This window comes from Amblyomma americanum, chromosome 6, assembly GCF_052857255.1.
Source record: "Amblyomma americanum isolate KBUSLIRL-KWMA chromosome 6, ASM5285725v1, whole genome shotgun sequence".
Classification (NCBI taxonomy): Eukaryota; Metazoa; Arthropoda; class Arachnida; order Ixodida; family Ixodidae; genus Amblyomma; species Amblyomma americanum.
The window spans coordinates 33,405,397-33,431,576 of record NC_135502.1 but is presented as its reverse complement, the minus strand read 5'-3'; the positions used below and the strand labels follow the sequence as shown (position 1 = coordinate 33,431,576).

General features: G+C 44.4%; 1 protein-coding gene across 1 annotated transcript in view; it reads left to right on the top strand.

Annotated features, from left to right (window-relative positions):
* The window catches only part of LOC144136580 (atrial natriuretic peptide receptor 1-like), a 140,822-nt gene that overhangs the window by 102,788 nt on the left and 11,854 nt on the right, over positions 1-26,180 (top strand). Inside the window, exons 9-20 of the mRNA XM_077669032.1 lie at positions 1,810-1,881; positions 1,968-2,045; positions 2,441-2,545; positions 3,606-3,677; positions 5,668-5,833; positions 9,781-9,936; positions 11,926-12,094; positions 17,789-17,938; positions 19,086-19,209; positions 20,393-20,461; positions 22,163-22,337; positions 24,736-24,834. Coding sequence (XP_077525158.1) covers positions 1,810-1,881; positions 1,968-2,045; positions 2,441-2,545; positions 3,606-3,677; positions 5,668-5,833; positions 9,781-9,936; positions 11,926-12,094; positions 17,789-17,938; positions 19,086-19,209; positions 20,393-20,461; positions 22,163-22,337; positions 24,736-24,834 — 1,435 coding nt within the window. The remainder of the gene's footprint in view (positions 1-1,809; positions 1,882-1,967; positions 2,046-2,440; positions 2,546-3,605; positions 3,678-5,667; positions 5,834-9,780; positions 9,937-11,925; positions 12,095-17,788; positions 17,939-19,085; positions 19,210-20,392; positions 20,462-22,162; positions 22,338-24,735; positions 24,835-26,180) is intronic.

The window sequence follows — 26,180 nt, the reverse complement described above, 5'->3', positions numbered from 1 at the left end:
TGCATAGCAGGGAAAGAGCAATTTAATTGGCCACGCTTCGGGCATTTCGCACTAAACTAAGAAGCGTTTATCAACCTCTAATTCATATTGCTTGCTAGTCGTCCCGGTATTTTCAAGAATGTTCGCCTGCCAAGCAAAAAACAGGACCTGTTTTTCATTCTGCATGCAGAGGAGGCACTTTTATTAAAAGAACATAATGCAATACAAATTTTAGAGCGTTCGCGATAAACGCAGCTTGTTCCTTTTGCTATGTGTCGCTCAAGAATCGCTTGTAAATGCTCTGTGGGAAGCAGCACTATGTACAAGGGATTATTTGATTGATGAACGATTTTTTCTGTCGGTGAGAGCTTCAAGAACGTGACACAGAGTACATGCATAACCGTTTCGTCTTTTTTTATTATTTGCTTGAAGTGAATCGAAATGCAAATGGTCTTTACGGGCTGCCCCATTTGTCTGTCATCCCACCTTATTCTTCTTCCGATACTTCCCGGTGCGGTGAGGGCCAGCAGGCCATCTGTCTATATTTCAACTTTATGGGATTTGGCTGCTGGACGTCGAAACAGCGTTAGTTCTGGAAATAAATCATTTTTCAGAACCGCTGCTGTCTCCTGCCTGGCTTTTCGTTATCTCATTGCAATACGGAGCCTTCTATCAGACTATATTTACTGCCTTAAAATTCAGTTCCACTATCGTTCTGTAATCGCTGGCTGCTCGTATAACCTGCAACTAATAAGAGCAATGAAACTCAGCGTGTGACCGCCCATATATTTGATGTCGTAGTTAAGCGCTCAACTCTTCGGAAACATTTAGGAGCATAAAATGGACAGCCGCCATTCCGAATCTTCGTGCTCACTGAAAACTCATACAGCACTTGAGCGTCACTCTTCATCTTCCTGGACAGTGGCCGTTTTTCTCGCCGTATTTCTTAAATTTTCGTGCTCAATAACTGCACAACGCTGGGGGACTTGCGTGTACAGTCTCCTGCGTTTTATATCACCACTTTTATGCAGTGCTCTTCCGGCTTTCAAGGGTGCAATACAGGATGACCATGAGTAATACTGACAGTCCCTGGAAGCTAATAAGGGTGCAGAAGTATTTTTTTTTCAATTCAGAGATGTTTCCTCTGAGTTATGTTACTGTTAGAGAAACACAAACCATTTGGCCTAATCATCTTATGGGTAAATATGGTTTCGCAGATTGATAGCTATCTCTCGAGGTCTCGAGGCCACGCCAATCGACCCAATTGAAAGGCTGCTTATCCTATTTCCGCCTCTACTTAGCGCGTCTCAATATACTACGGGTTCTACAGCTGCCACCAAGAATTATTGCGTGTTTCATTTAGCGTTCCCATGTGCGCCTGTCTGGATGTATTTACGCGTGAGCGTCCAAGATCATAAATGTCTTAATTTGTCCTTTTATCTTCTCATTTGTAATATAAATTTCATGGTGAACTAAATCTCTAACCGCAACAGAAAAATGCAATGAATTCATTTTTTGAAGCGCGCTCTATTATGACCCATTTGAATTTCCATCATGAGCTTTGAAAGAAACGCTGTCATGAGTGTGAATGAGTGTGTTATCTCAAGAGCAAAACTAACATTTCTTTTCGAGTAATCAGAAGTATTAATATTACTATGTACGGTGGGCCAAGAACTACAGGCGTTAACATGAGAAGCTGTCTTCATTGGAGTAGTGGAGAATCTTGCTTCTTGCTTGTGTTTTTCTTAACCATGATTGCCAGATAGAGCGTAGCATGTTGATTGACGTTTGCGCCTTATTAAATCTAACCTATTCTTCGTGTCTTTGTAGAGCTCAAATTCTTCTGAAGCCATGTTCTTCGGTGACCGCCGCCAAGTATTTATCGGCACAGGCTTCTACAAGGTAACAAACCAAGAAAGCATTTTAAATCATCATAACGCAATTCTTGAGTGCAAACGACCCTAACGGCTTTATTTGTTCGTACACAGGGTATGGTGGTGGCAATAAGACCATTCAACAAACTGAAATTGGAAATCACTCGATCTCTTCTAATGGAGTTAAAAAATGTAAGTACACGTCAATAATCACCCTTTCCACGAATTCTCCTGGAGCTATGTCATAGGCCGCTGCTGGATTATCGTTAAATGCGTTTTCAATCGCAATTTAGACCAAGCACATTGAAAGACAAACTTACACTTGTTTTGTTTTTATACTGTGAGCAAAACGTTTTAAAAAATATAATAAACCTCGTAGTGGCACCAAAAAAGGGAACAAAAAATCAATTTCATATACATTCGAAATCTCAACAACCCAGCATAATTATCTTATGCTTGAAGCATGTATCACACAAGAAATTGGTGGTATTTTGTGCAATTATTGCACTTAATATAGTATAGAAAGCTGTGGACACCATCCCTTTTCATTCAGCGAGCATCTACTGTTATTTTGTTCCATATTGCAGATGAAAGATTTACAACACGATCACATCGTACGCTTTCTCGGCATCTGCGAGGAGCCGCCTCACTGCTGTCTTGTTACAGAATACTGCCCACGAGGAAGTTTGCAGGTTGGTATAATTTGTCGTCATGTAACGGCTGACGCTTACCGAAGTGGTTCGCGAGTAAGTACGCCAGCTGGAGAAGTGAGCAGCACTGTAGAGCTGCAAATATCCCAGGTGTGTCAGGGAAAGTGATCATTCGTGTTAAAAAATAATTTTTTGTGAGGTAAACAGAAGCTTTTTTTGGCATAGTAATGCCAGCGTTGGCGGACGTGAAAAAACAGGCAAATAATCCTAATTAGCTTCGATTAATTAAATTCTAGCAGTTACCTTTCTAACTATTAATAGGCGCTTGTTTGCAATAAGATATTTTTAGCCGGCCGTTAATAATAGCCATATCAGTTTTCAGAATTTCGAAAACGCCATTAGTCTCAACGATGTCGCACGACAAAATTTGGCTACATCGTGCTAAAATACATGCACTTTCGAAAAATATGCAGCCAAAGCGACCCCTCCAGTTGTCTAACTAGTCGAAATAGCAAAATTTTGTCGTGCCACAGCGGTGAGAGTAATGGCGTTTTCGAAGTTAGAAAAATTGATATGGCTAATATTAACGACAAGCTACAAATCTCTATTTGCAATCAGGTGCCTATTCGTAATAGTTAAAAAGTTAACTATTACAATTTGGTTAATCACTTAGCTAGTTAAGACGGTTCGCCTGTTTTTTGACGGACGCTAATGCTGGCATTACTATGCCGCAAATTGCTTCTCGTTACCTCAAAAACCTTATTTTAAAAAATTATTTATCACCTTCTCTGAAACACCTGGTATATTAGCGTCGGCCACCAAGTTGCGTTTTGAATTAAGCTATTAGTGTAAGGATGAAAAAAAAGCGGCATAAACATTTCTGTTTGAGAACAAGCACCGCCGCCTTCAAATTCATTATGACTGTCAATAGTTCACCAAATGTTTCTTTGCTGCAACGATTACGAACAGGTAGTTTACAGTTTGTAGTGTTGGTGTGCTCTGGTAACAATTCTTAATCTCTCCGTGACGACAAAATATGACTTATCTGTGAATTGACCTTTTCTAACAGATACGTTTTGTCCTTTTTTGCAACACCTTTCAGGACATCCTAGAAAACGACGAGATCAAGCTAGACTGGATGTTCCGATATTCTCTCATGCATGACATTGTTAAGGTAAGCACCTTCATTGCAACACCTTGAACGTCATTTGGTAATGGTTTCTTACGTTTCACTTATTAGAATACAGGTGAAAACAAACCAAGGTGTTGTAATTTCTTACTACAATGCTCAACAACCACTTCACAGTGCATCTATATAAGCTCTTCTAACTCCAGCAAAGATTCAATTTTCCAACAAATCGAGGTATATTTCTGCCACCCGGGTGTTTCCATAAACGTACTCAGAAAGGTTCTTCAGTAGAGGTCTAGCAGGGTTGTCTAATATTTTATCCGATGCTCTGTGCAATGGGTGTTTGGTCTCTCAGCGAAATCACACAATGTCTCGTGGCGCAAATTTAGTTAAATACATACGGGCGAGAATGTTTCTTTAATTTAAATCTACAGATAATCCTATGATAAGGAAGAAATTCGGCAAAGCTGGTATTTTTTAAGAATATAAAAGATGTAATAATTATTTTCGTTATATTTGTTGTTTTTTGCGTCAGCTGGCTTGCCTTACCTGTAGTTGCTTCTCATTACCTCCCTTTTATATGTCTATATGCGCCGCTAGCTAGCCGAATAAAGAATCATCTGACAACCAGAGCATGTATCGCCCGCTTCTATCTAGTCCTATGGTTTGTGCACTATTTTTTGTTCTCAGAATCTAAGTTGGAGCGAGGAACTTGGGAGGGTTTTGGCTGCTGGGAGGGAGGAAGCTGATTTAGGCAAAGCATCTAAGATGAAAAGCTGCTCATAGTGCCCCTAGGGCTACAGAGGCCGCGAAAATATAACCATGTGGGAGCACGGTGACTATTGTGACTTCCACTGGGACCAAGGCTGCAAACGTAATGCGTTTTTTTTAATTGTTGAAAAAGACAGATGTGCATTGTAATGTACGTAGAGTGTGACGAGGATATTGCGGCTTTTCGATATATTTGTATATACACCACAGGACATGGGCTATTAGAAGCAAATTTCACTTAATACACAGCGATTAAAAAAATAGATTGGGTAATCAGCAGCAGATCACAGTTACGTGTTTTAGATCAATTTTGTGTAAGCGAACGAATTGAATTGCTTATGAAGTGCAGCATTAAATGGCAACAAAAACATAAAAATGTGATGATATGAAATCTGTCTCATCCGTCGCTGAAACGTTGTCAGTAAACGCAAAATAATGGAGTGCTGTCATAGCAATGTGGTCCGAGATAACTGACTTGAACGCTACCGTTTAAATTTTCGGTGTCTGCGTCATATTTATTCCTTTCTATCACTACTAAAACGGCCCATTTCTCTTCGTTACAGTTCTGGTTCCGATCAAAGTTCCTCAGTTATACTGAAGAACACAAAAACCTAGGAAAACGTTTCATTGCAGAAGCGATGGAAACACGTGCACTACCACGACAATTAAGCTAAATTGTGTGTAAAGCTCACTTTCAGCCGTTTCTGTATATTGGTGAATCTCTTGCCATCCTTCGTGTCGCACAGAGGGGTTACAATGGTTTATATGCATAATTGAGAGTGAATTACACCGTTCCCGCTTTTTAATGAAAAAGGTAATGCGAGCACACCCGAAGCCGTATATCCAGTGTAAAAGTAGATAAGACGCGGCTCAGTGACGCATGGCAATCCGAAGATGGCGTGCGTTATTTAATAGTCGCTCACTCGTACATATAATGCTTTGCGAGAGGAGTGGCGTGCTACCACTGAGCAGGAAAGATCTCCCCTGCACGCAGGATCCCTCCAAATTGCTGAAATAAAAAATTGTCAACATTTACAACCGGCTTATAGGTGATTGTAAAAAAAGAACCTTCATTTTTTATTTTACATATTTCTCTTTCCTGCAAGTACTTTTCTTTCTCGCTGAAAAAGCTTGAATTTTAAAAAAAGTCGAAACTTCATTGACACCTGCAGTTTTTTTATATATACACGGCATACGAATGCAATAACACAAGGCAACCTGTTCATGCCATTTATTTATTTTTTTTCCTGCTGAAAACTTGCAGGGCATGGCGTACTTGCACAACAGCGTCATCCACAGCCACGGCAATCTCAAGTCTTCAAATTGTGTCGTGGACAGCCGTTTCGTGCTGAAGATTACCGACTTCGGCCTCCACTCGCTCCGCTCATCTGACACGAACGAGAACCATGATTCCTACGCCTTCTGGAGACGTAAGCTGTGGATGCCGACCCAAGTTTGTGTTGGAGTTGGTCATAAAAGCAATGCAATGCGACAATCTTTCATTTAAAATGTGTAACTTCACGGTCGGCAGAACCACTCGTGAAGTGGTTTGTCCTATAAAACCTTTCTTTGTGACACACTTTCCTTCAACAGGCATGAAGTACGTCGATAGATGCTGAATTTTAGCTGCAGAGGACAGATGGCACAAGATGCCGCTGCTTGCTCAACGAGACGAAGTATTGGCGAAAGTGCGAACTTCTTTGTTATAATTTGGTTGGAGTCAAAAGTTTTAAATAAAAATTAATATAGCTAAGCAGAGACAGCTGAGCCAGTTGGCCGTGCTGTCTCTGGTTAGCGATATACTTTCTAGTACATAAGGCCCTATCATCCCTCGTTTTATGTTTGCGAGCCCTTTTTCACTCGTCAACCTTTTAACTGTTCACGTGTCGCGCAAGGGAACTCACGCCCCACTTTTGTGCCGTGTGCCCTCTCCTCGTCCGTGGTTTTGTGCGCCGAAACAATACTTCTTAATAAAAGTAAACACAGCCTGCATCGACTGAAGGTGAGCTCCATCTTAAGAATTATGGTAGGTCCAAGAAAGGTGTGCCACAGCCTGTAAGAACAAAACTTCAACTGAAACACCATGGGCTAATACCGACGAGATTTTGTGATAAACCCTTGCCTTAAAAAAATAATGCATCGGTCTACACACATGCCAGCATCATTCGGTTGGAGAGACAAAGGGATTGAATAGGTAAAGGTACAAACAGAAGCAACGCGTTCCAAACAGGCACCTTTAAACCAAAATATATCCCTTTCAGTTTGTGCACGGCAGCTTCAGAAAACATGCACAAAGAGTCTCAGGCTTCGCTGAAGCGTAATAAGTTCCGAAATCACAGCTTCCTCCTAAACGTCTCCAGCTTTGGTCACTGCTTCCCCAGTGCATTTAACGTAAAATATTTTTTACCTAATAGTTTGGCCGGTGGGTGTCGTCTGCTTAGCGGCACATAACTATCTACGCAAACGAAGCAAAAAAAAAATGAAGTCCCTTGCCTTCGTGAGCTCTTTCGGGACACAGGGTCAATCGTCAGCGGGTCACCTCTGGCGCTGCTACCGCACTTGTATGCGCGAGCACGTTTCTTGTTTGGCTGCGTGAGGCCAGCGCCATTTCAACTCACGAGTTTAACGGGTGGCACAGAGGGCAACAAAAGGCGCACTATACTTTCCAGTTTGATTATAAAGTTGCGAAAATCGTATTTATGTTTCTGTGCCCCTTTATAATTTGCAAGTTTGTGTTTGCCCTGACGCTCCTCGCCGCTTTCAGAGCTGAGCTGCTACTTGTACAAAAAGCGGAAGGTGCACAATTGCGGCATTTTGACAGAATTCAGCGCTGCTTTATGTTTTGTTTCCAGCTTTTGTTGCATGTAGGGACATGTAAACCGTAGTACTTTGAGAATTTACGAAATGAAAAACATCTGCGCGATGGAGCCAACCCAGCCACTGGAGGCGCATTGGAAATTCCGAACGATATGCGTACACAATCATTCCTGTGCTAAGCCATCTGTCTGATGCCAGAACTTTGAATTGAACGTTTGTCCATTAAACTGTCCTTAACAAGCTGGAGGCATTTGTGTATGTCGGTCGTACTGGTTAGTAAAACAAAGCGCATGCATGGGTCACAGTTATCACATATCGGATCCTAAATCCTATTTCTCGAGGAGCTAGTTTTGAGGAGGAAGAAGAGTAAGAGGTGCTGGTATTGTGGTTTTTGCCAGAAGTGTTAGAAAACGATCTCTTCATTCAGCGGTTAGATACATGTTTCTTCATAGTCTACCTCCACCCTTTTAAGATAAGGCTTCTTTTATTAAACGAGCTTCAGTACTTGGGCGAGGACTTTTCACTACTGTCAAGAACTCCGGGCAAAACAAACCCGGAACACGCTGCCTACTACGGTATAACTCTCCTCGACTAGAGCACAACTGCTCACAGAAGACTCTCCTACATTTCTGTAGTCTTAAGTCTGCCATATTATCTTTTTACACTTACATACTTGCTAAGAGCGGAATGCCTGAGAGGAAAGTGATGACATACGAGGAGATCGAACGCCTTGTATCGTCTCTTACGCGTTCGTCTGTTGCTGAAATTGAGCTCGGATCCGGAGTGCAGAAGATTACGTGGTTGAGGAGGCAGAACTCCCTTTTCTTTGCCATATATTGATGGAGTTGTCGGCTTCGAGGAAAGTTATCACATTCCGCTAATTTAATTACCAATTACCACGCTGTAATTGAGAGAAGTAGCATCACACTAGCCTGCCGGATATACGACGTCATGAAAGAAGATATATCACTTGCACACGCTGCTGTTCTGTAGCTACTATAAAGACAAAAGGGAGCTCCACAGAATAACTACATGCAATGACAATAAGCGCCATTCCTGTAGGGACTCGAAAGACGTAACACTTGGAAGGCGCACACACATTTCTCCTGCAAGCCAGCACTTATTTTTTTTTGCTTTGGGAGGAAAGTACAACGCAGAAGGCACATATATCACCACGGAGTCCCACTGGTTAGATTGCCCGTCTGAGTCCTGTACAAATAACGACCGGATTCTGGATACATCCGGGGAACAGGGAGATTAAGCGGTGTTATGTCTTCGTGAGAAAGGAGACGTTCTCGTCCCCCGTCCTCGCAGTTGTCTGAGGAAAATAGAGCTTTGAGAAGGAAAACTGCTTGTTACACTCGAGGTGATAATTCAATACCAATCTCCTGTGTATAGAATCATTGTCGCGTTGCCATGCACTGCAAATTTTGTTTCGAGAATGTCGCGCCGTAAATGTTTCTTGCGTCTGCTGTTTTCTAATGCAAACAAGAAACTCCTCGGTTCTGTCAATGCAACAAAACGGGTTTCGTTTCAAACCATATAATTTAAAACCACTGGACTTGCCAGTAAAGGACAAAAAAAAATATATCGGTCATTTTCGAAGAGGACTCAAGCTCTCATTCAGTCGCTCTGCGTGAGTCGCTGTATCATCGACATGAATATAACTTATTATACATCACCTGCGTAGTGTGAAATGTCAACGTAAGAACTCGGGGCTATAAAATAACTTTCCTGCGGTGTCTCAGGAGCCCGTTCAATTGTACAAGGCAATTTGTACAGGCAGTTATGCACGGGTAACGATGATTGCTCTAACCAAAACACGCAACACTGTAAACTAGTACCACTTGCTCGTCTTCTGTTAACGAAACAGCGCTTAGTTTATAAACAAATAGAACCTACTAATTTCTTCGTTTGCATCTCCGGCTGTTTAATGGCTATGGTAACCGATTGGTTTAAATGCTGCAAGCCTCAGCGCAACTCGTGTAAAAAAGAACAATCTCCACAACCTACTGTAGCTTGTCCACAGCCTCCCTTTATGCCACATGGCCAGTCCCCCCCAAAAAAACCTCAAGAACGTTTGTTCATCAGGTGTTATTAGCAGATTGTGTTGCGCACTTCACAAATTAGCTGGGCAGACATAAACAGACTACATGCATCACTAGCGAAAAAGCCGTCCTCCAAGGAGAGGCCGCAGGGCCAAGTGACGAATGCAAATACATCGAGCACGAACTTCTTCAAACACTTCAGAGAACTCAACGATCTACATTATACTCATAGTCAACTTTCAGGCTACGGTCTCAGATGCGGACACATTGCTGGTTAAAGATAACGTCAGTTGACTAAGCACCGCAAAGATTCAAAACGATTTCGTTGTTTTCCCTCAGAACAAAACGAAGACATCCGATTAAACAAATAGGAATACAGTATATAGAACTTGGAACGGTTACTCTTACTTGGTATCTTTCTTGGATAAACATTCAGCGCTCATCGGTGCGATGAAATAGATTCCGGGATCATTTAGGCATTGCGAGATGCCGACCATCCTTGCACTGTGCAGGCATGCTCTGGACCGCGCCGGAGCTTCAACGGCGCTGCGAGCCCCTGGCTGCGGGCACGCAGAAGGGAGACGTGTACTCGTTCGCCATCATTGCGCACGAGATCGTTCTGCGGCAAGGGCCGTTCTACCTGGGCCCTGTGCAGCTCTGCCCCAAAGGTACGCTCCATTCTATGATTACTTCAACAGCGGGGTGTGCTATCGAAGGCGGGCCCATGTGTGAGTTTACTACACAGTTTGATAATAGCGTGAGTGGCATACACGCAGACAAACCGGGACTTTCAAGTTTATTAAAAAAGGTCGAATCAAATATAGCGAGATAAAGAAAGACGGAAGTAAACTGTGGAAGCTTTTCGAAATTGAAGCAATGAAACATGAATTGTAAAAGGGTATTTGAGACTTTTGTAGCGATCACGGTACATTACGGTAGCATTTCGAGCCTTCAGCGTGGTGGCGCCACCACGCCGTGGCTGCGCCGCCACGCTGTCACGTGGTTGGTCACGTGATGCGGAGCAGCTGCCGGCGGCGCGGCGCTATGGCTGATCACGTGGTTCGTCACGTGGTTGGTCACGTGACCAGCCACGTAACTGGTCACCTCGTGCGGAACAGCTTCTGCTGCCGGCGGCGCGGCGCGCCGGCGAAACCGAGCTGCCACAGCTGTGCGCACGCGCCGTGCCAAGTGGGACGAAGATGAAGAAGGAACGCCCAGGGAAACAGAACGGCGAAAAACTGCCTTTGCAATTCAACTGAGCAAGTTCCACTCGGCCAGCTGTAGTTATCGCGTCACTTCAGGTTTAACCAGAGCTAAACCTTGAAGTCTAGGGTCTGACGGAAAACCGTCTGGTCGAGATGGTACATGACGAAAGCATAAGGCGCCGACCAAAAGAAAGGATGGGATGACGTTTCGGCTCCCCCACGGGAGCCTTGTTAGATTGACCTTTCTTTTGGTCGGCGCATTCTACTATCGTCAGAGCTAAACCACCGCCATTTTTTTTGTCTTCTCGTCTCCGCCATTTGAATCCCGGGAACGGTAAAGTATAAGAAGACCATCGAAGAACGATTTTATACGCGTTAGGTACTACATATAAACAGAAAGTTACAAGATAAAAATATATAGCAGCGAGTACAAAAACTACAAAAAAAGTCAAGATTTCCCTTTCTCTGATAACCAAGATCATCGATTGAAACAAATTTTAACAAGTGAATAAGCGCCATCCACAGCCAAGATCAACGGCCTTGAAAACTCCTGCGTTTAAACGGGAGCACTTTAGCATGTAAGTACGTAATAATAGCATCTGATGCACTCCGAGATTTACTTGCCAACAAGCACTCTTCCTGCGACAAAAAAGCGGTACGGTTTTATCGTAGTTAAACCAAGTACACGTGCGAAAGCACGTGTTTAGGCTTGTTGACTCACGGTTTTGCTTTGCTAAATCATCGGCACCCCTGGCGACGATATAAGTTCGATAGTAGTATTACTTGATGAATACGAGTGAGCAGCGCTATAGAGCGTTGCAGTTTAAAACGAGGCGTGATGAGCTGCGGCGATAGCATATAGTGCTCTCGTGCATTAGCCAGCGAAGCTGATCTGTGCGCGCTGCCGCTGGTTCAAATCCCAGTCGTGGCAATATTTAATATGTATTTATTTATGGCTTGGCCAAGGTCACGATCAAGGTCAACCTTCATAGCTTCACATAAACTGGATGAGTCGGTTCGAACGAGTGCATCAGTGCTTTCGCACTAAAGGATGCACCTAACGCTTGCGTATGCACATAGCCCTTATGACCAGTGGGTTTGAGGCGCGAAACAGATATATATATATATATATATATATATATATATATATATATATATATATATATATATATATATATATATATATATATACAAATAACACAAAAAGCTACCTTTTGCAGCATGTACTGTCACGTACTCGTATATAAGTCGCCACGCCTTGCTTTGACTTCACATGTGCCCCAATGCTCAATGCAATTCACCCTGAAATGAACACTGTCAATCAATTACCACCCTTTATAACAAGATTTTGTTAGTATGCGCAAAAATTACCCACTTCTTCTGCCATGTGCTATTACATTGCAAAAAGATTGAACTAAGTACCTTGTATGTACTTTTTAATCCATTGCGCAGAGATCGTGGCCAACGTACAAATGAGCCACAAGGTCCCGTTCCGTCCGCTTCTTGAAGACGATTGCTGCAGCGAAGAGCTTGCCCAAATGATCCGGAAGTGCTGGGCCGAAGACCCCGCTGAACGTCCGGATTTCCATACGCTTAAGCCGCTCATTCGAAGGCTCAACAAGTAAGTAGTCGGATTCCTCTTTGTTCGGTGCAGTCAACAGCACTAATCCGAAGCCAGAGTAATGCTTCATGAGCGTTGGTAGTGCGTGGAATTCTTCACGTACGACGTGTTCATTACGTCGCATTGTGCAACCCTAAATCTTGATTTTTTTCATAGTGCAAATACGTGTTTCCCGTTGCTCAGACTACCCGCGAACGAAATCGACTCGCCACTTTGTAATGCAACCATAACTAACAAACTATTTATAATTTGCTCTCTTGAGCTGCGTTCACGCAGGCAATACTGGAATGCTCGCTCTATAATTTAGAAAAATGTGTACTTTTTGCTTCCAGCACAATGATTATTGGTTATAAACAAAATAATTTAATATTCTTGACATGAACAGAACCAACCGGTGGTATTTCTTTTATGGGTCTCTTCCGCCTGGTATAACCTCAACAGAGATACCTATGCTGGCGTCTTCGTTAATGCCGCCTCTTTTAATGTTTAATTTCCTCACCATAGTGCGAGGTAACAACTTTTTCTAACATTTACACAAGTGAGAGGTTGCTACTATCTACATATTTTATGTATTAATGGCTTTTGCATGACTTCCTGCAAGGCCCTGCTCCACGCAATGGGAATACTAGCGAATGACTGAGGTGTGGGCTGCACAGACTGGTAGCTTGCACCGGGCGGCAAATTACACAGAATGGCCGAGTTATTCTGGCCTCGAACGATGCAGTGCTTCATGGGCATATGACGATGCGGCGGCGCTTAGTCAATTTAGACAAGCGCTACTCTCCCTCAACTAACGGCTAACCGGCAAGCTAGAGGTTTAGTACCAACCTGGGAGTGATCCGCCTGAAGGGTAGTTGGCTAGCTTTCATTGCACGCTTGCTTAAAAGGCACGGTAGCGATGGTGGTGGTAGTAGCGCTTGGTTTAGTTTAAGAATGACGATGAACATAAAGCTGATTCCGGACATCGAAAACTGCCTCGCGTTTTTTGAACGCTTTTATTTTTGAGCCGGCGGAAATAAAATGAATAAAGAGGGTAATAGGGAGGCATGCAAAGAGAGGAATAATAGGAGGCAAGGATAGCGAAGAGAATTACTATTCACAACTCAACTACGCACAAGGAACGAATTGATACGACCGCGTGCACAGAAATGAAATTCGTATAAAAACAACTGCTCACGGACAAGTGTATTTTCATAGGTTCGGTATGCACGCGGAAGTTCACTACAGTTATTTAAATAACATATACGTCAGCTAAGTGCGCTTCGTGCCTGGAGTCCGACCACTTGGGACATCGGTCCACTATGGCCTTAATGGGGACGTCCAGTGTCCAAGCCAGCGCGGCTTGGGAAACGGATGCATTATCCAGTACATGCTTCGCATTTAAGAAACCTTTGGGAAATACTGAAGAGACAGTCAGTGTTTTCGTAACCTTGTGCAAGGTAAAGGGTCGCGCTATTACTTTCGTCGCTTGGCAACCTGAAATGATAAAAAACGCCATAAACATCGGCATCCACATATTCTTCAGAATCCCTTGTTCAGGCGTCTGTCTGCTTACTCTGAAACAAAAGGTGGTTTCTTGAGGAACTGCTTAAGAGGAAAAGAGAACGAGAGCCTTCCGCTTGTAGCGCAGTCCGGGAAGTGAAACTCTGCACCTGTCGCAATGCTTTCACGGGTACTTTTCGGAAGGACCAAGGGATGCTCGCGCGCCCATCTCTGAGGAACGGTCGATCGCCAGCGGTAGAGAGCGTAATTGCTATCGAATAAAGGCCGAGGCCCGTATTTTGAAGCGAGTGTTTGTTCTTCACTTCTTTGTGTTGCCTTTTCCCTCCATCCAGCCCCGCCTTACCGCAGCCGGGAAAATGCACCGCCTCTTTGAAACGAACCGTGGCGCCACAAGCAACAGCTACTTAAGAAGAAAACAGTGAATCGGAAAAAAATTCTAAAACAGGTTCCCAAACGCTGGTGGTTGTTAGTGACCTTAGGGACATTTTTATTCATGTAATATAAGAGCGAAGACCCGCTATGAATAAAAGAAGGTGGAGAAAAGATGCGTCGAAAACAAGAATTATTTATAGCAGGCAAGCATGTCCAACATTCTCGGACAGAAATTTTGAAAATTGCAAAATTGTAAGACAATGTTACGAAAAATTGAAGGCAGTGGTCTATTCTTCTGATATGTAGCAAAATCTTTCTTTTAAAGTGTTTCCATCGATCGCATCGAAGAGTTAAGACCGCCATAGAAACCCAATGGGGAGCGTTTTTGACGATAGCAAAAGCGTTAGTAAAAATATCACAAGACTGCCTCCAGGTAATCTTCGGGTGTATTGACTGCTATAGTAAAATTTTATATTACATGAAAAAATTTCCATCATAAACGGTTTCCCACCCAAAATAATTTTGTGCACATTAAAGATCAGCAGGTGGTCGAAATTATTCCGGAGCCCTCCACTACGGCACCTCTCTTTTCATTTCTTCTTTCACCCCCTCCTTTATGCCTTCTCTTACGGCGCGGTTCGGGTGTCCGCCGATATGTGAGACAGATACTGGGCCATTTACTTTCTCCAAAAACCAAAAACCAATTTTGCAGAATGTTGGGTATCTGAAGAAAATTATAGTGCTGTGGAGCGCTTCTGTGCGCTGCAACAAAAGAGCCTCGATGCAGAACCTCCCTCTCGCAAGATGCGAGTGGACTCGGCGCCTGTATGTGCTCAAGAATCTCCGTTTTCAAAGCTCACATTCATGATGTGGAAGCAGTGAAATGGCTACTGGCTTCAGTAGAGGCGACGGTCAAATACGCGGTAGCGGGGGAATTCCACTGGTCGATTCGGAGCACGGTGTCGAGTTGCGTCGGAACAACCGAATCCGTTACCGAATCGTGATCGACCCGTGGAACACAAACATGCTCCGACAGAGAGCTTAACGGAAGCTCTGATACGGAACCGATAATGTATGTTGAAACCGGATTCGGTCCTTCATGTCTTGCTCTCAGCAGCGAATCCTGGCGATAGACAGGAGTCGTATCTAGCCGTGAACTCCCCACGTGCGCAGCATTTTGTCTCTTCTTACGGCCATCGACAACTAACATGGAGTATCCTTGTACGCCAGCGTAATTATGCACGCGTGCATGCCTGGAGTGGAGCCCTATGGTCTGTACGTAGCCGGAAATTTCCTAGCATTTACGAGGCTTTCAAGAAATATTCGCCTAATAGACGCCTACCAGAGTGCGTGCATTTTTAATTGTTGCTAAGATGGCTCTAGGAGTTAACTTCTACCTACAGTGATCTGGCTCTAGGAGTTATTTTAGCTTCTACCTACAGTGATCTAGACAATAAGCGTTGTTACAGGACCGAATGATGCCGTATCAGAAATGTTAACTAACGCCGGGGGTTAACTGGTGATGTCTGAAATGGCAGTAGTCCATGTGGAAAAAAGAAAAAAAAACATCACAGCGTTATTTGCACGGAGCGCTAAATTTACGTTGTCGTTTGCGTTATAACAATATTAAAGCAGTGAAATTTTACTTATAAAGTATTTACTGTGTCCGAATAAGCATAATGTGTCAGATAGCGAGAAAATGTATAGTTAGAACTATGAATATTTTTGTAACGATATAACTTGGTGTTTGTCAGGATCAAAACATGTATCCATTGTTCTAGGTAGAAGTAGAAAGTGGTATTGAAAAGAAACATAAAAGCTACTTTGAAATGCAGTGCATAATGTACAAACGTTAGCCAAACTGGGGAAACCACGCGAACGGTGGCAGAATCACATGACAGAGCTACCTGACATCGCCAGCCTGTTGTCGAGATACACGCATCCCGCCGTCCCTATTATGCTTTCCTACTCGCCTGCAAACCGCCGTCAAGCATTGCTCTTTCGACAGTGAAACCGTGCAATGAACAGCCCTTAGCTGCCTTGTTGGCACGGTGTACGGGTGAGCGAATTAGCGCACGCGAGAGAGCCTATCAATCTACCGCTTGCATTACTCGCTGTCCTGGCACAACTTTGTTCGCATTCGCTCTGCATCCTATCTAAAGCAATACGTGACTTTCACTCGATGGCGATAATTCCCAACTGATTAGGTAGGGAGATGAATACATCAAGCCGAAATGTGTAGCCGCACTGTGGGTTTCCCAGAAACCTCCACCTTGATAGTTAGCGCTCTAAAAATGATTTCGACATACCTGTAGTTAAACGGACGCTAAATTCACCAATGCTGGTTCCACAGGTTCGAAATATGCTCTCGCCAAAAAACTTCACCATCTCCTCAGTTGGTGCCCGTCCTCTGCTCGGATTCTGAGCATGAGCACGGATTCTGAGTCATGAGAAGAATAGAAAACTGGGCATTTGTTGAGTTACATCATTGCTCTTGTCTGCGTTTCTTCGCGATGCCAAAATATGAATATACATGGTTCATGTCAAATCCTTCACCTCGTCGCCTCTATACTGTTGATAGCAACACGTTCTGGTCTAGGGTCCGGCGTATTTCAATTCAATGGAATAAATTCTCTCAAAGAACTGCGGCAATGTCTCCAGTCTCTTCGTCGTGAGCCCCAGACTTCTCATAGTGCTCCGAGTCGAGAACTTTCCTTAGTCGCAGTTTACGCTGAAAATCCACTTCACGGCGAATGGCCCACGCGGCGTCTAATTTCAGACTGTGTAGCAGCCTGCAGGCTTAGCTCAATGATCCGCCTTATTTCATTAACTAGTACAGGCGTCCACGACAAGGCTTGGCACTATATAAGCTGGTTAACAAGCTTCCACAGAGCAGCACGCTCGCGTTCCAATGCTTACCGTCAAGTGCAAGCCGCGCGTTGCTATAGGCGGCATGCCGAGCCTATGCGCAGACTAAGCCCCGTTAGTAAATGGCGCATGTGCTTGACAAAACGTCTCGCGCACGCTGGCTAACTTGCTCCGACCACGTGCCACCATGTGGGCTCGTTTTTTTGGCTGGTATATTTCTTCTTTATTATACGAGGAAAGGGCCTGATAGGGTTGGGATATGAAATGAGGCAAATATCGGTAACACCTCATTAAGCATTAAGCGTGCTGCCTTGCGTTAAGTCAATTCACGCACATTCGCAAGCCCATTCGTATAAAGCAGGTGGCTGGTGCGACAGGCACTGCTCGGGCCAATCAGGGTGGCACAACTAAATGACGTCACCGGGCAAGTGACTGTATTCGGGACAACTAGCATGGTGTGTAGCAAGTACATCTTTGGTTACAGGCGCGAAAACAGACACCACACAAGGTAGCAAGACAGGACGGAGCGCCACTAACAACTGGCGCTCCGTCCTGTCTTACTACCTTGTGTTGTGTCTGTTTTCGCGCCTGTAACCAAAGATGTACAGTTACCAGCTTGCCCAGCAAGGCGTTCTTTTAAGTGTAGCAAGTGCTTTCTACCTCTCTTTCTTCTTTCCTCCTCCCATCCCTTCATGTTACAACACGAACGGGGTGACGGGGAACCGTTACTTTAACAGATGTCGTTTTACACAATTCAGGAACAGGTGCGATTAGGATTGTGTGTACTCTTTATGCAAGTACGGACTAATTAGAAGGAATATAGTGGGGCAGATTATCACCTGACTCAAAGCACCGCAGATAAATGAAGTCACAACATGATGTACGTGTTTGTGCGTTATCAGATCATCTGACGTTGCAAAAAGTTAACAGTTGTTTTGTTTTCTCTTCTAGAGAGCGGCAAGGCGTGAATATTCTTGACAATCTTCTGTCACGTATGGAGCAGTACGCTAACAATCTTGAAAAATTAGTTGAAGAGCGCACAGCAAGCTATCTTGAGGAGAAAAGGAAAGCCGAAGACCTTTTGTACCAGCTTCTGCCTCGGTAAGTTCTAAAACACGCTCAGGCGGATGTTACAAACGAGCAGGAAGCTATCTTACAGAAAACAAAATAAATTAATTAAACAGTTGACACCGTCTTTTTTCAGCGCGTTGGTATTACCGCATGTATGGCTGGATTCCTATGTGATTAAACTAATCTGAATGATAATGGGGCTTACTATAGGCGTCGAATTGAGAGACTGGATGTGACACAAGGCTCACAACGAGCAACAAAAATGCCATACACGGCAAGATCAACAAGCGACAGTCGTTGATTACCTCCGCATGGAAGGAGAAACTGCTTTCATCTGGTTGTGCGAAAGAACGAAATTCGTGTATTTATACAAATCCAACCAATTTCCAGCGCTTAAACTTTTCCATGGCAGAGCACAAAACAGTCGACATCAATATGAAAGCGTGGAAGAAGATAAACCAGCGCTTGTTGGCGTAAAGGCTGAGGGAACAGTTCAGGGCAGTGTAGCGGAACCTAGGCATTTTTGCTTCCGGGAGAACTACGCCAATGCATCTTTTTCCGCTTGTGGCTCACCAGCTCCACTATCGATCAAACTAGCCAGCGCACCGACTGTGAAGTGGGGACCATATAGCTCGTTTTTCCATATTTCAGTGTGCATAGTAGAAATTGTTTTGTCGCAGCATCCAAGACAAGCTTAATTATGACCGCAAAAGAAAAAGATCGTCGGACAACAATTATTTAACGTTATTCACAGCAGTACCAACAAAGCCGTTATTGCAGTTAGGGGTTTTAATGGTGACCAGCTCCCGGGGGCAAATGTAATCTGTCCAGCAAGGTGACTGCGTTCGTTGGATGCTCGTACAGACGGGCAAGTCAGCGCTCGTCTGTGTCGTGTCTTCCTCGTTGTCCCGGTCAATGTGCGCGCTGTTCTGTTTTAAAATGACTTACCAACTCGCCCAACCATCCGTTTTAACAGTGCTGTCGCCGAGCCCAAACGGAAACAGGGAACGAAATGATGTATTATGTACGACAAATAGAGACTCTGAATGCAAGTGTGAAAACTAGAGCAAGCGCAATGCCTAATTATTTCACTTACCTGCTTTTGAGACCGGGATAACACCAAATGATAGGCCGCTTTCTTCTTCTCACTCTTTGTACGGGACTCTTTGTATGGCAGGTCTGTTGCTAGTCAGCTTATCAAGGGACAATCCGTGACAGCCGAATCGTATGACAACGTGACGATATACTTCAGCGACATCGTGGGCTTCACTTCATTATCTGCACAAAGTACGCCGATGCAGGTATGATGTACCTTTTGTACAATACTTTCTTGTCCTTGAAGGGGGGAAGTGTTTGTTGTCTGTGCGCGCTTACTTGGGCGTTCATAGAATAATAAACTTTCTAATAAGAGACCTCACTAGCCTAATAAATATTGTTGTCTTGCTATTGTTCAGGTTTATTATTTAGAACCCTTTTTCAGAGAAGCCAACAGATAGTAAACGAAACACCAAATATCTTTTTGCTGAAAGTTCTGAAACAAAGATTGTTTTTAAAAGAACTCGTCCCAGTGTATAACCATGCTGTAAAAATCTTACCCACCTACGGACAAATATATTCGAACGTTGGAAGAGAAATACACCTGGGAGTTTGGACAGAATTCGTAACCAGTAAAAAACTCTCGCAAAACATAGGGGTACAGATTGCATTGGTATATGCAAAATTATTGTGAACTCGTTATCGTGAAATCCTATTTGGTTGAATAAGTCTTCAATAAAAGCACAAACTAAACACCTAAGGCGCATATTGATGCAGCCTAGCACGATTACAAGGGCAAACCGTGCAGGCTCTTATTTTTCTTCGTAGTTAGGTTAGGGTTAACGAGGCAACCCCATTTCTGCTATATGTTGTGAAACGTACTCTAAAAGCGGGCAGCGCTCTCCATGCTTGAGCTCCCGTTAACGAGCTCTGTGTGCGGTGGCCGCTTGCATTTGGGCATGTAAGAGGAAGAAAACTTCTCCTATAATAAATTTGCTATGAAATTATTGGCAAATGCCGTACTTGCGCCCCTATCGAATAAATAGAGCAAATACAAGGCAATGTTCTGCTCCTCTAGAAATACCCTTCAATGACGTTGGCGCTTACTGAGAAATGATTTGAAAAAAAAAAATTGCGCGCCACGTGAGAGAGCCTAAGTTATAATCGATATCGTAGCAAGACGACCGAAAGGCCGTTTATTAAGCCCCAAAAGAAAGTTGAAATTGTATTTTGTTGTTGATACGGAGGCAATTTTCCCGCGTTGATCTCCCTTTGATGTGCCGAGAGCCAAGTTCTCGCAGGATTGGATTTGAAACAAAATCTTACACTGGCGCTATTACTGTTTGTTTCTCTGTGTGTGGCATCGCTGGTGTATTGGAAAGTGTACGCGGTTCGCCGAGTACGGTTACTAACGCCATTTTGTGAACCCTTTTCTGTCTCCACTTGCAGGTGGTCGATCTCCTGAACGACCTTTATACTTGCTTCGACTCAATCATTGAAAACTACGATGTCTACAAGGTGAGGCTTTGCAATCTCTGTCTTCGCTTTGCGCCCGCTACGTCGGCGCGGCTTGGTAGAAATGATTACTCACCCCCCTTTCTCCTCCCTCTTCCCCCTGCCTTGGCGAGATTGATAGTTTACTCTCTCAGCGGCAATATCGAGAGCGACGTTTGAAGTATGCCTCAGCAGCTGACTACCGCAACTGCTTTTCACCGTTTTTTAGGCGTATGAAGAAATGTGCTGCGATAGAAGGCGGTGGGCCCTGTGGCTCTAATGGAAATGTCGATATAGTGCACCGTATCATGTAAAGATTGTAGTTCACGATATTTTCCAAGCAGAAATTGCGCTGCTTTGTCCACTCTGGCTACCATTCTAGTGTTTCATCCGTAATCTGTGAATAATTGTGGTAAGCTGGGACACATGGTAGAGAGAGATAGCAGAGGTGGGGTTTTCTACAACTCCATATAAGCAAGCGTTGGTGGGAAGTGTCATTCTGCTGTACAATGTTTCAAAAAGAAGACTAGTCTTCGCTTGGTCAGCTGGCCAATTGCCAGCCTCACCACTTCATGCCCTTAACCTCCTTCACCTCGGTCCTTCCGAAACACAATGTGAGGCCCTATAACACCTGTGCCAGTGATGCCCGCACTTGCCTCTGCGATGCAAAGTGGTCTTGTCATAACTACGAATTAGGAAACAAAGCTCTAAACACAAGTCTTGTGTGTCGCGCCGTGTTTCCTAATTTGGGAAAATAACCGTCTATTGTACGGCGTCAGCAGAAATGAAAGAACGTCAGGTGATCGCACTAATTTCGCAGCCGTCAACAAACACGCCCCTCATTACCCACATGCCTCCTAGGGGCGTTACACCCCACATACCATACCTTACCATACCCCATGCGGTCTAAATTAATCTGTAGCCTTCCACGACGCGTCCCTCTCAGCCTATGTATTACTTGTGAAGATAAAACCATACAATTTACAATTTACATACACTACCCGACGGCACTCCAGTGTGCCGTACCATATAACACCACACTACACTATGCTGTGTCATGCCGTGCCTTGTCATGCCGCTGCCTTACCTCTTTGCTTTTGGTCAACGCCGCTTTCATACCGTATCACTCAAAACACATGGCTTGGTCGCTACCATGGTGGAAGATGGTTACTATTAACCCCGACGTCACTGGCCGCCTGTACTATTGATAAAGCGGCAATCTAACTAATTGGTAATGAATCCTAATGGATTACTATCAGCAGCCAAAGCTCCAATGACCCTAAAATCCCTACTTTTGTGCAACATTACTGTAACCAGATCAACTTGCTTAGAGGTACGTTGTCTTTTGTAGTCAGTGATGTTGGCTCATGTATCAACTGATGTCGGCTCATGTATGTCAATATAAAAACCTTAAAAAGAAGCATCAGTTACCATTGTAGCTAATTTAGGACCGGTTTGGCATATTTCTCGACCAATTTTATTTGCCTAAACCTGCTTTATCTACAGCGTTCAGGCATTCGGCGCACCTTAAGTATAATAGACTCTGTTCATAGCTCCTGTACATCCATCGATGAAATTCTGACTACTCATTTGATAACCTCCCTGCGAAATCACATCCAGAAAGAGACCACGGGAAAGCTAAACGATCTCTCAGTAATGAGGTAGGCGGTATAGGGAGATAGTGTTCTTATTAGGGTTGTGATGTCGACAACGTGCGTGGCGCAGGTGGAGACCATAGGCGACGCCTACATGGTGGCATCCGGCCTGCCCGTGCGCAATGGCATGCTGCACGCGCGGGAAATTGCCCGAATGTCGCTGGCGCTTCTACGAACCGTGCGCACCTTCTCCATCCGCCACCGGCCGCAGGAACAGCTCAAGCTGCGAATCGGCATCCACACAGGTGAGAGCTAGCATGCGCTATTGCCAAGCGTTCCCTAATAGAAGTGGCGCCTCTGTCAGTCGGCCATTAGAACGCGCGTGCCTTTCATTTAACGCGTGCCAATCAGACAACGCATCTACGCACTTTACTGCCAGAGAAATGCTGGGCGTATGCTGAGAAGGAAAGGCCCAACAATTCATCGGAAGTCTTTTTCCTGTCTATCACTCTTTTGTTGCACATTTGTTGGCACGCGTTAAAACACTTGTGTGCACATCTGTAAGTCCCACTGTACGTCGCAGTAAGGGAATCCTACCTTCTTTACGTAGCGTTCTTCAAGCCAAGACCGCTTGTCTACTAAGATTTATAAAAACTGCGCATACAATCCAAAAGCGAGAAACACAGATAAGCGAGTGAATCCTGACAGGCACTTTTATGATTCCTATAGCACGCCTAGGAAGGGCTCTGGCAGCATTCGTCGTTGTTTTAAAAGAGCATGGGTGCACAGAGACTTGCCCGAGCATTACAGCCTATGCGGACGCAAGTGAAACGGTGCAGCACCTGTTGTGGAGAAGCAAACATGCATTATACCAGAAAGCCAGACATTTGCTTTTCGGTAAAAAGTGTTCAGGCTTGATCAAAAAGTATTCCAGACTTGGTGTGAGGATTCTTACGCGCGTTGGGACTGTGATCGTGTTTTATGAGGCGTTCGTGCTGGCATTGACTTTGTCCAATTTTCTTCTACATTGAAGAGCCTCACGGGGCTAAGAAGTTCAACAACACAAGTACGGGACGCAAATTTGATAGAAGGAAGCCACCTGTGCACTATGCCTGCCCACTTCCGGCAGTGATTTTGAATCCATGACGCCATGATAGGACAATTGTGGTTGACGTTTGCATTCATGGTACTTGACATATGACTAAAATGGGAGGCTACTCAGCAACTCCGAATAACTACACATGACGAGTCCAAGCCTTCACTTGATGCGATGGCATTTGATAAGCGTAGCTGTTTATTCTATTGAGCTTTTCTTGAAAGTATGCAGAGAGAAAAGCATTGCATGCGTGCGCATACACGCACGCTCGCGACCTTCGCGCGAAGTGACATACAAATGCATGAAGATAGACCTCACTTCGCCAGCATTTCTTCCACCTACAGTTTTTCCACAGGCGAAGAGTCGTATTACTTTTTTTTTTGCTTCTGTCCTTCTTTTCATCCTTGCTACCGTCAAGCACCAGGCGGCTTCCTTCTTTACAACGCTCCGATTTCTCGATGTCCCGTCAGGCGCATCTTCGCCCCCACGCCCTTCAGACGTGTCCATTTGGGCCCGAGGCCTACGTACGCATGACAGCCGGAGATCCGGAGCCACTTGTCTTTCCTGTCCTCCTTTTTCCGTTTCTTCTTCCTCTCCGTCCGGCGTTCGTTTGTTCGTCCCACGCATTTCCAGATCCTTTGTCGAGCAGCTGCCCGTGTTCTTGTCCTGTTCGCGCGTTGCGATTATAGCTCTCTGTGCGCCTGTACATTGGTCCCCAGCTGCGGGCTTCAAGAGCGTGCAGAGAGGAAAATAACGGACGCCGCGGAGAGAAGAGCAGAAAAAAAATGGCCCGGGTGTCGCCTTGGTGATAGCGAGGAAAAGGCAACGAGATAGGGGCGCTCCGCGTCTGTATATCTGTCGCCGGGAGCGGGCCATCGCTCCCGTGATGTGCTGTTTACTCGCCCCCAAGAAAGGAACAGGGTTTGTACAGCTGATGCAACACGCTCTGTGAGCGATAGTTTCAGCGGGAGACGACGCATCGTGAGTAAGGAGAAAGAAGCGGAGCATATGAAAATATTCAAAAGACGAGGGTTGCTGGCTCCGGCGAATTCTCGGAATTTCGGAACATGTTTGTTGCTCTTAAAGTTGAGTGTCCAGAGACGGCGAGACAGTGAACTTGTTGATGGGGCTGTGAACCGCTCGGCAACTTGTCGACGTTGCTGCAAAGACCGGCCCTACCCGGATTCGGGTCTTCGGATAAATTGAGTCGTCATTTATATTTAAAGTTGGAAGAACTACCTCCAAGGTTGCCGGAATGAATCTCACACAGCTACCTCTGGCGGTTACATAAACCGAACAGGCTTATTTCTTGATTCATATTTTTGTAACGTATTTTGTATGGATACTAAATGGTTAAATGACTGGAGAAGCGCAAAAGTTCACCAAATACTTACCTTGTTCGCTCTAGAGAAGAAGGACATCATATGAGAACTATTTTCTCCATTATTCCTCTCCTATGTGAAACGCGATGAACATTTTTATTTAAAAGAAAAGAAATGATTTTCATGTCTGCTTATATATGAAAAACACATGAATGCTTCCTTATATAATTATAATGGCTGCGCTAACGCTGAAATGTTCTTTTTTTCTTTTTCAATCACTCTCAGGTCCATGCGCGGCAGGCATTGTGGGCCTCAAGATGCCTAGGTACTGTCTCTTTGGCGACACAGTGAACACCGCTTCTAGGATGGAGTCCAATGGCCTCCGTGAGTTTTTCTGTTTCTTTCATCGCCACGCACTCCACGTGTACTGTATTACAGAACAATTGCATACGATTATATCTTCGCTGCTTAATGGGTCGTCACGTTATTTAATCAGTCGATCAAACTGTTTTATCGGGACTTCTTTTTCAGCAATACGTAAAAGGTGCTGTAGGGGTTGGGTTACGAATGTCATAAACGTCGAGTCACTGTGATAGTCATTGCGAAGACAGCTTTGGAATTTTTTTTTCGCTGCACTTACTGGTGTCCGCAAGTTACATTAGTCAAGTATTTAAAAAAAAAGTGCATGTTCCCGAAAGAAAACTGGCGCAACATATCAGTCGTGTGTAAGAAGGAAGATTATATTTCATTGCAAAACATTCTAAATGAAATTCAAGATTTCTAAATCTCTCTGCAAATTTGCAAAATAATGAAAGAAATCAAGCAGATCGCAATTTGACAAAATTTTTCGTACTTTGGAAAAGGAACGATTCAAACGCCCAATGTAGCAGGAGAGTGATTAAGTGAAAAACTTTAATTGCTCTCGAGAGTATCCTATTTAGAGTGCAACAGGTGGATCCCTTACTCAATGCTCCAGCGGCAATGGCGGCATCGCATGGCTGATCGACCAAATGAAATTGGTCCTCCTGGTCATCGCTGCACGGCGCGGTGTCCTAGATGGTTACATTCCGTAACAATGTTAACGACTTTTAACATTTAGCAACACTGTTGAATCGTGTTCCTGAACAATGACAGAAACTTCAAGCGATTGCTCATAAGAATTCCGGCATATATTTGCTGCTGCCCTTTAGGCTGTGTTCCCTAATGTTGATCCATAAGTTGTGCATGTGCTGCGCCTGGCAAGGGCCATCTTCACCGGTGCATGAAGTGATAAGCGTACTGTTTCTAAAACAGTTCGGTAAGCCTTTTTATAAAGTAACTTTCTAAGGCAGACGTCTTTCTATAGAAACCCTTTTGAGATGTCTGAACAATGTTGCATGCTTGCGGAAGTGGCCAGCTGTCAGTCTTCCCCAATGTTGTGCCATTAGAGCTGTCAGCCTGATCGACTCCCACCAAGGGAATATTTGTGTTGCTAATTTGCGTGTTCTGACTATAAAGCGATTTGCGCTGTGGAACGTTCAAGATAAGGACCTGGGTACATACAGTTGGTGCAGACTGCCATCATTACATGAAGATCTGGTCGCGTCTCGCGTAGAGAGCAAGGTGATGAAGCGGCGTGCCGCAATCACTGAGCACAGAACATTAAAAAAAAGTGCCATTAGAACGCGTAGCGGCAATAGAGCGTCGCGACGGCTAAGCAGCGGCCCTGGGTCCAACTTCTACTGGCATCG